Here is an 8,396-nt window from a genome sequence, read left to right as displayed (position 1 = left end):
GAAAGGCAGAATTCGCCCTCGATAAGGAAGTTATTTTTGCGTTGAATATAGTATTATTATCGACAATATAATTATGTTAAGAAGATAATTTAATTTGTGGGGAAACTGATCTCGTTGTATCACATAATATTAGCCATTATGCAATCTGATTCAATAATCACTAGATGTTGATTCTCTATAAAATCAAGATTATATTAATATTTATAATGCACTAATATATAAGAATATTCTTATGTCAGGAATCAGGATCGATTATATAAATACTAATACTCGATGACTGAAAATCTTAGCAATTATAGCAACATACCGAAATTAATTTTCTAAAAGAATACCATTTCATTATCAAGAAATGAAAAACGAATTAATTTCAACACAATGCTGCATATGTAAGGAAATTCCTTTTATCCCTATAAATTTCATGAGTTTCATAGAAAAAAAAACAAGGAAAAATAAGTTTGCAATATTTATATAATAATATCAAAGACATTGAAAAAAGGGCTAAGGTAGTAAGAATGGCGAAGATGGTAGCTGTGGTGGTAATGGTGATGCTTCTTGCTTTTAGCGCTTTGGCTGAGCCGTTGTCTGCACTAGCATGGAAATTACCTAAGCCGGGACCACCACGGCATCGCCCGGGAGTACCCCCTTTCCACAGAGAATGTCGTATAAAAGACCGATGCCGAGGTGGCATTCCAGCCGCGAGGAAGCTCTTGACTATTGTGAAAAATGTTGAGCCTGGAGCTTAGAAGGAAGTTGAGGATTCAATAGACTTTGTATTACTCCTTTTCTTAAGCTAATAAAACAATCAACTAGCTTTGTTGTGCTTGGTTTTATTTTATTTATAGCAATTATATATGATTAAAACTTCATAACATTATTGAGGAACGTAATTTTCATTCTATTCTATTTAAAGTCGATAGTTCTTTTATTTTGTGCGTCTCAATATTAAATTTATAAATATTCATAAGAAAATAAAAAAATCAATATAAAGATAATGATACAAACTTGTCAACAATTTTCAAAGGATGGTGAATCAATTATGAAAAAAAGATTTGCTACAAATAAAGAGAATATATGGAATTGACATGGTTTGCAATAATAAGATTTTTTTACCATAATACATTCATGGCACGTATATCATCATAAATATAGTTACGATATTGCATTGTACAATGGAATATTTTCCAATATATCCCAAAATTAAAAACGAATTAGACCTTGTTTTCTTTTTCCTATATAAATTCATGAGTTTCATAGAAAAAAACAAGGAAAATGTGTACAACATTTCTACAACAAATTGTTTTTTTTGAGAAAAAGGTAAGGTAGCAAGAATGTCAAAGATGCTCGCTGTGATCGTGGTGACGCTGCTTGCTTTTAGCGCTTTGGTTGAGCCGCCGTCCGCACAAGCATGGAAATTAATACCTAACCCGAGAAACGCACCACTACCGATCTCTGGACACCCTTACAACAGAGGCTGTAGTGCGGCAACGCAATGCCGAGGCGGCACTCCAGTCGCGAGGAAGCTCTTGACTCTAGTTAAAAATGGAACTAATTGAGGGTTCAATGCACTTTTTATCACCTAGTAGCTAGTGTTTTATTTTATTTCGTACTATTAGCACTTATGGCATCAATTAAATGATACAAACTCTTGTATCACTGTGTTCAACATGACATTCTCATCAAAGTTTTTAATCCACTAGGTTGTGTTCGGTTTGCAAATATTAATCAACCTCCAATTCAACCTTAATTCCGCTTATAAAAATATTATATAATCACTACTATTAACTTCGTTATTATTAAAAATTGAAATAACTAAAATTAATTAATTTTGTATTTAAGCGTACTCAATAAATGGTGAGTCAAAACTTAACAAAATAAATTGCATCATTCTCTACACACGGAGATGTCTCCACAGCTAATAAAAATTGCCAAAATTTGTCAATACTCACTAGTTGAAAATACATGCAATTTGTCTCTTGATGTTAATAAAAGGCGTAAGATTAGGCCAATAGTTTAATCTCAATATTGATAAGGTTAGGGTAGAGATGGTCTTTGACGTGGGTCTTCTATTAGTTACGGGCCGCGTTTTTTTTTCCTCTCTCACAAACGGAACTCAAAATTATTGAGTTTGTGAGATTTGATCTTGGCAAATCGGCCCAAACGGTCACAAAGCAGATAAAGGACGAAAATTGCGATTCCTTCATTTTCCGAATAAAACGAGACTCTTAATTCACTCCGAACTAAAACCAAGCGTGAATTCGCAAATTTTCGTTCACTCACCTTGCAATTTTATGGCACTAAATGAATTCAAATCCGTGCATTTATTAGCAAGTAAACCTAAACCTATCAAAAAATTTCATTTTAGTTCCAAAACAGCGAGAAATTGAGTCACAACCGTGACCAATGAGTGGGCCAGACACATGCATTGAACTTATGTTAGCTCTGTTTGGTACTCTTTTTGTCCCAACTAAATTGAATTATATTCCTCTTTGGGATATATCCCAACTAAGTTGAGTCATTTCTTTTTTTAACATAAAACAAAACATCTAATCACTCTCACCATCTACTTTACTCTATGTTTATCTTTTCTACTTTATTCCTCTCTCCTACTTTTCAACACAATTTCTTAATTTCCGTGCCCAAAAATTTTGTCATAACTTAGTTGGGGTGGAAGAAGTAGTATGATTTTTAAGTTTGGTGATATACTGATTTGTAGAGATGTTAATATAGCCTTCAACATGTAGCCCGCTAAAGTTAGAGGCTAGAGTTGGAAAGTTTTAGCCTGATAAATTACAACCTGATTAGCTGCAACCCGAATAGAACTGACCCAAAACTTGATGATCTAGTATGATGGGTTAGACCTAGGTGCAACTATCATCTTTTGCTCTGTTTGTATGACACATAATTCAACCGTTCATTTAATGATTTTCATAATATAAATAACTAAATAACAAAATAACCTGCACTTTTATATTAAATATACATATAGGGAGCACTAGGACGCATCCTTAATCACTATGTATTTGACTGGTCACATTTTAATTTTATCGGTAGTAATCCGATTAGCCCGTTCGAATAGCCCAAAACCCAATCACTTAGGATTAGAGTTGAATACTTATAATCCGATAAAAATCACAATCCAAATTTAGCCCACACCCAATTAACTCACAATTTGGGTAGGGTTAACCCGAAACCCACTCAGCTGACCGGATTGACATCCATATTGATATGTGTCCAAGTGAATAAGATTTTAAAGATCATAAAAAATTGGGTTGTGACATATCCCCTTATGTTTGGAGATAGTTGTTGAATTTTCCATTGTTTTGTACTTAAAAATATGTTAAGGTTTATCATTGTGAATTAGGCAAGAATATTTAACAATTTAACTAAATAAATAGATCATAAGTTTCCACAACAAAAATCACAAAAATAGAAAAATAGAAAGTACAATAGTAACAACAACAACCATGAGTTTATAAATTTTGAAAAACTTCTTTGTAAACAACATTAATAGTAGAATCTTCACTCCTATCAATATCATCTTTACAAACTAATATCTTCAAACCATCACGACTTGTGACTCTTGATACAGCAACATACAGTTGTCCATGACTGAAGACGGGCTTTTTCAGAAACAATCCAACATGTGAAAGCGATTGACCTTGACTTTTGTTAATAGTCATTGCATAAGACACAGTTAATGGAAATTGTCGTCGTTGGAATTTGAATGGCAACGATGGATCAGATGGTATTAAAGTCATTCGAGGAATCAACACCTTAAGACCAACATTATGACCAGCCAATACTTGTCCCTCCAAAACATAGTCACCTAAACGTGTAATAATCAATCGGGTGCCATTACACAAACCATTAGAAGGATCTATGTTCCTTAACAACATCACTGGAGTACCAACTTTCAGCAACAATTCATGATTAGGAGTACCTGAACATTTCAAATTATTCAAAAATTCAACTGTATGAATCTCAGCAAAGCCATTTGATGTCAAATCAGAGTTTGATATACTATCAGAGCTCAAATAAACTCGACCTTGAGACTGATCCAATGAAATCATGAATTGATTAACCTCATCAACTACCTCTAAAGTAGGAGCAAGTATTGCACGACCATGCAAAGAATTACTTAACTCATGGGGATTCATATACGAAGGATATATGTTGGAAATAATGGTTCTAAGAGGATCTCCAGAATTAGACAAAACAATGTCAGAAGGAAGATGAATAGATACTTCACCATCATTTGGACCACCAATAACCCCATCTCCAATAGAGGCAACCCAAGAGGAAAAAGCCTCTAACTTGGAGGCTTCATCACCATATTGAACACTCAATAGTCTCATGTTTTTTGTCAACCTCAAAACTGTACAACTCCTCCAAAGATAAGAAGAGTTAACGGTAGCATTGACAACGTCTTGCCTTGTACCATTAGGAATAACTGGTAAAATTTGTCTAAAGTCACCACCAAAAACTACAGTTTTTCCACCAAAAGGTTGGTCCATACTAAACTCATTACATCCACGCATAATATCTCTGAAACTCCTATCCACGGCTTCTATACAATGTTTATGGATCATTGGAGCTTCATCCCATATAATAAGTTTAGCTCTCAAAATGAGCTCAGCAAGTGCACTCCCTGGTTTTATATTGCACATCGAATCTTCATTCACATTGATAGGAATCTTAAAGCGGGAATGGGCCGTTCTACCACCGGGCAATAATAAAGAAGCTATTCCACTGGAAGCGACATTCAAAACAATATCACCCTTCGAACGAATCCCTGCAGACAATGTCTTCCATATGAAAGTTTTACCAGTACCTCCATAGCCATATACAAAAAACATTCTCCCAGCATTTAAATCAACACTTGACATTATTGTATCATAAACATGAAGTTGTTCATCAGTGAACTTGGATACAAATTCCAAATGTTCTCTTGCTAAAGCTTCACGATCATAACATAACTCATCACTGATCAATCTATTGTCAGGAGTTTCAAAATACTCTGAATTTGGATACGGCATACAGCTGAAGTTACGCAAACTTTTGCCAACATTGGCCAACAATTTCTCAACCTCGGCCAAAGCGAAACTCTGAATTTGATCATCATTGAGCATCAAAGCTACAAATACCGAAAAAATAGTAAATTAAATTCACGATATAAATAAAAAAATCCCTAACATAAATAACAAAAACAAAATTGATTTCACTTATAAGTTACCTGAATGATTTGAAAGTTTTCGTTGGTTATAGAGAACATCATCAGACAAATATTTCCAACAACTTTGCCAAACTACATCAGGGCGTGAAATAGATTCGGAGGTCAACAAACTAACAAACAATAGTCTTAGGGAATGCGCAGATGCCCAAAAAGAAGCCTCCACAATGCCATCAACATACTCTTTATCGTCATCCAACAACCCCAATGCAAAGCAAGCATCCCGAAATGAATCATATTGAACACCATTTACAAATCTAATGTCTTCAAATGATGTAGCTCCCTTGACAATATTCAACAAACACCTCAAGTAATACAGATCACCAGAACCAGGAGCAACATAAAACAGCCTCCCAATAGAAAATCGTTGTTGTCTAGGCTGCCAGTGATCCGTTTTCCAAACAAATTTGGTTGGATATTCACCATAAGTAAGATCTCTACCTTCAGGATATTTCTTATTTGCTTGCATCCATGCCAAAAACTTGCTTTCATGAATTGTTTTACGATTCAAAACATCATCCAAATCCTCAGATTCCTCAAAAATAACATGTTGCTCATTTGGAAGATGAAAACTCAATCTTTCAACAGAAGGATCCTTATATTGAATCTCAAATCCAAGTATTCTCCAAGCAGCTTCACATGACGATATATATCTGCAATCGTAATACAAACTGACTTCATCCAAATTTGGTTCAGCACCCTCGGCACCAGATTGAAAAAAGGATGTTGTCACACGATCATATCCCTTATTTATGTATTTAAATAAATATTTGATAGATTGTGATTGATTGCACCACTCAACATTGATATGACCACGATATTTCATTAGGAGAAACCGATTGTGAGGAACAACGTATCTATTATCTAATGGCACACCATCCTTCAAAACAACACGACCATTATCACTAGTTTGTAAACAGGATAACCATCATCGTCAAACGACGTGGACGCAATATATTTCTTTGGAAAATATTTGGAACATCGACCATTAACCATGCACGGAGACGATTTTCGAATAACACCACATGGCCCATGCATCATGAATTCTTTGACATTATCATAATACAGGGGATCAGTTACTGGATCAGGGAGTTCAGCAGAAATAATCTCATCAATGCGTCGAGGATGAGGTTGTTTGTCCTCATTGCTTAGAAAAAGTAGGATATGAGCATGAGGCAATCCACGCTTCTGAAATTCAACAGTATAGACAACTGCGAGAAAAATTTAAACAACATATTAGTCATCAGAGAAAATAAGAAACGTAATTAAACGATGCAAATATAGAATTATAAAAAATGTAACCAAACCTGCTTTGACAGCACCAAATTTTTTTTTTGTCTTAAGATCTCTTATCATATTATCCAACTTTACTTTAAAAATCCTGCAAACAATATCTGGTCGATGCTCCGACTTCAGCCCCTTAGATTCAACAAATCTAATTATTTCAGGCCACTTAGGATTACATGTAAATGTAATAAACAAATTTGGATACCCAAACCATCTACAAATTGACATGGCATCCTGGTAATTCTGAATCATATAGCGTGCACCACCAACAAAACTGGAAGGCAAGATCACTCGTTTACCATGTTTGGAGCCATCTGTCTCCCCTCGAAGAACAGCCTCAGCCAAACCATTATACATTTCAGCTCGTAGCTTTTTCTGGTTAAGATCGAATGAATCTTAGTCGTCCACACTCGATCATCGTATAGGCATCCACGATAAATTGTTGAAATAATCGCCGAGAGTACAAAATAATGTTACACTCACCAATTCTCTCATGCAACCGATACGAAAAATATTGTTTTGGGCTAACTTTCTTTCTACGGGTCGAGGAAGAATTTCTACAATTGGAAAAACCAATATCTTCTTTATAACCATCCTAGCCATAAGCAAAAAGAAGTGGATATTGAAGACCAAGATAAGAAGGATGAAGTTCACTAATACGCTGCAGTTGCCTTGATTGAGTCTCAAGAATAATATCTCTATCACCCAAGGCTTCATCAAAATCACCAACCACAAGAACAGCAACCTCATAGACAGAAGATAGGTTATAAGTTCTTCCATCCCTAGTTCTCTTACCGAGCAACCTTAAACTTACATTGGGTTGATTTTCTTGATTAATCTTTTCTTTGACCATTCGGAATGATTGTACCAAAACATTGTTTTCATCCAACATATTCTGAATATCACCAACTATTTCTGAGTGAAGATCATTGTCGGCAACACTTCTCCTGAAAAATCGAAAAATGATTGAATCAAATAATGACAAAAAGTCTTAATTTAATAACTTCAAATTTAAGAGTAGCAAACAGAAAAACATACCCAACAGACTTTATTTTATTATTGACCTCGTTCTCAGTATCATAGATGTACAATTGAGCAAACTTTGGATCGCAACCATCTGAAGGCAATAAACTACCAATTAAGTGATAATTTTGCCCATGCAATCAAAAGATGGGAGGTGAACGACCTGTGTTGATACTATTATCAACCTTACCTCCCATTGAGGTAAATCCAAACATTGAATTGTAAGAACGAATATTTTTCAAATAGTGGGTACTTTTCAAATTGTTAGAAAACATCAATTGACGTAATAATTCAGGAGGAGATATCATATTAGGAATCTGAATATTACCATTCATACAACAATGCGAATATTTAGGATTTGTGGCCTTATATGGTTTGCCCAGACGTTCCTCAAACCAAAAGCATGCACCACAATGTGAACATGTGAACGAAGTGTCACCAATATCCAAAATTCTGTAAAGAAATAAGGCAGTATAAAATTAAAAACTAAAAAAAATGTAAAAGTACCTTGTATATATATGTGCAAACATAGTTGGTAGTTAAACTAAATAATGTAAAAGTACCTTATATGGCTTGCCCAGACGTTCATAATTAATAGTACTGCATTTTTTTTAACAACTAAACTACAATATTGCTAATACAATATTAGAATGGATAATTTATTTCATAACGACTAAATATTCTAAAAATATATAAAGAAAATATTTCAAAGAAAAATACCTTCATTTTTAACCAAACTTGAACTAGCGATAGTACTCTCATTCGCATCAAGTAAATTACGCTCAACATTATCTATGTTGCTCCGCGCTGAGGAACTCTCAACCGTTACATCAACAATACCTACACCAAATATTAC

General features: G+C 34.5%; 2 protein-coding genes across 2 annotated transcripts; both read right to left on the bottom strand.

The window, feature by feature from the left end:
• Nucleotides 1-3,470: 3,470 nt before the first annotated feature.
• LOC125192188 (ATP-dependent DNA helicase pif1-like) lies at nt 3,471-4,856 on the bottom strand. Its single transcript, XM_048089704.1, has 2 exons — nt 4,382-4,856; nt 3,471-4,045 (listed from the first exon to the last, which is right to left on the bottom strand). Exons 1-2 carry the CDS (start codon nt 4,854-4,856, stop codon nt 3,471-3,473), a joined length of 1,050 nt encoding a protein of 349 aa, XP_047945661.1.
• Nucleotides 4,857-4,914: 58 nt separating this feature from the next.
• LOC125195266 lies at nt 4,915-6,874 on the bottom strand. Its single transcript, XM_048093442.1, has 5 exons — nt 6,538-6,874; nt 6,224-6,441; nt 5,234-6,110; nt 5,017-5,134; nt 4,915-4,957 (listed from the first exon to the last, which is right to left on the bottom strand). The coding sequence occupies exons 1-5, from the start codon at nt 6,872-6,874 to the stop codon at nt 4,915-4,917; spliced, it is 1,593 nt and encodes a 530-aa protein (XP_047949399.1).
• Between the last annotated feature and the right edge of the window lie 1,522 nt (nt 6,875-8,396).

This window comes from Salvia hispanica, chromosome 6 (genome assembly GCF_023119035.1).
Source record: "Salvia hispanica cultivar TCC Black 2014 chromosome 6, UniMelb_Shisp_WGS_1.0, whole genome shotgun sequence".
Lineage (NCBI taxonomy): Eukaryota > Viridiplantae > Streptophyta > Magnoliopsida > Lamiales > Lamiaceae > Salvia > Salvia hispanica.
Note: the sequence above shows the minus strand (reverse complement) of the source record. Positions and strands in the feature narration are given on the sequence as shown.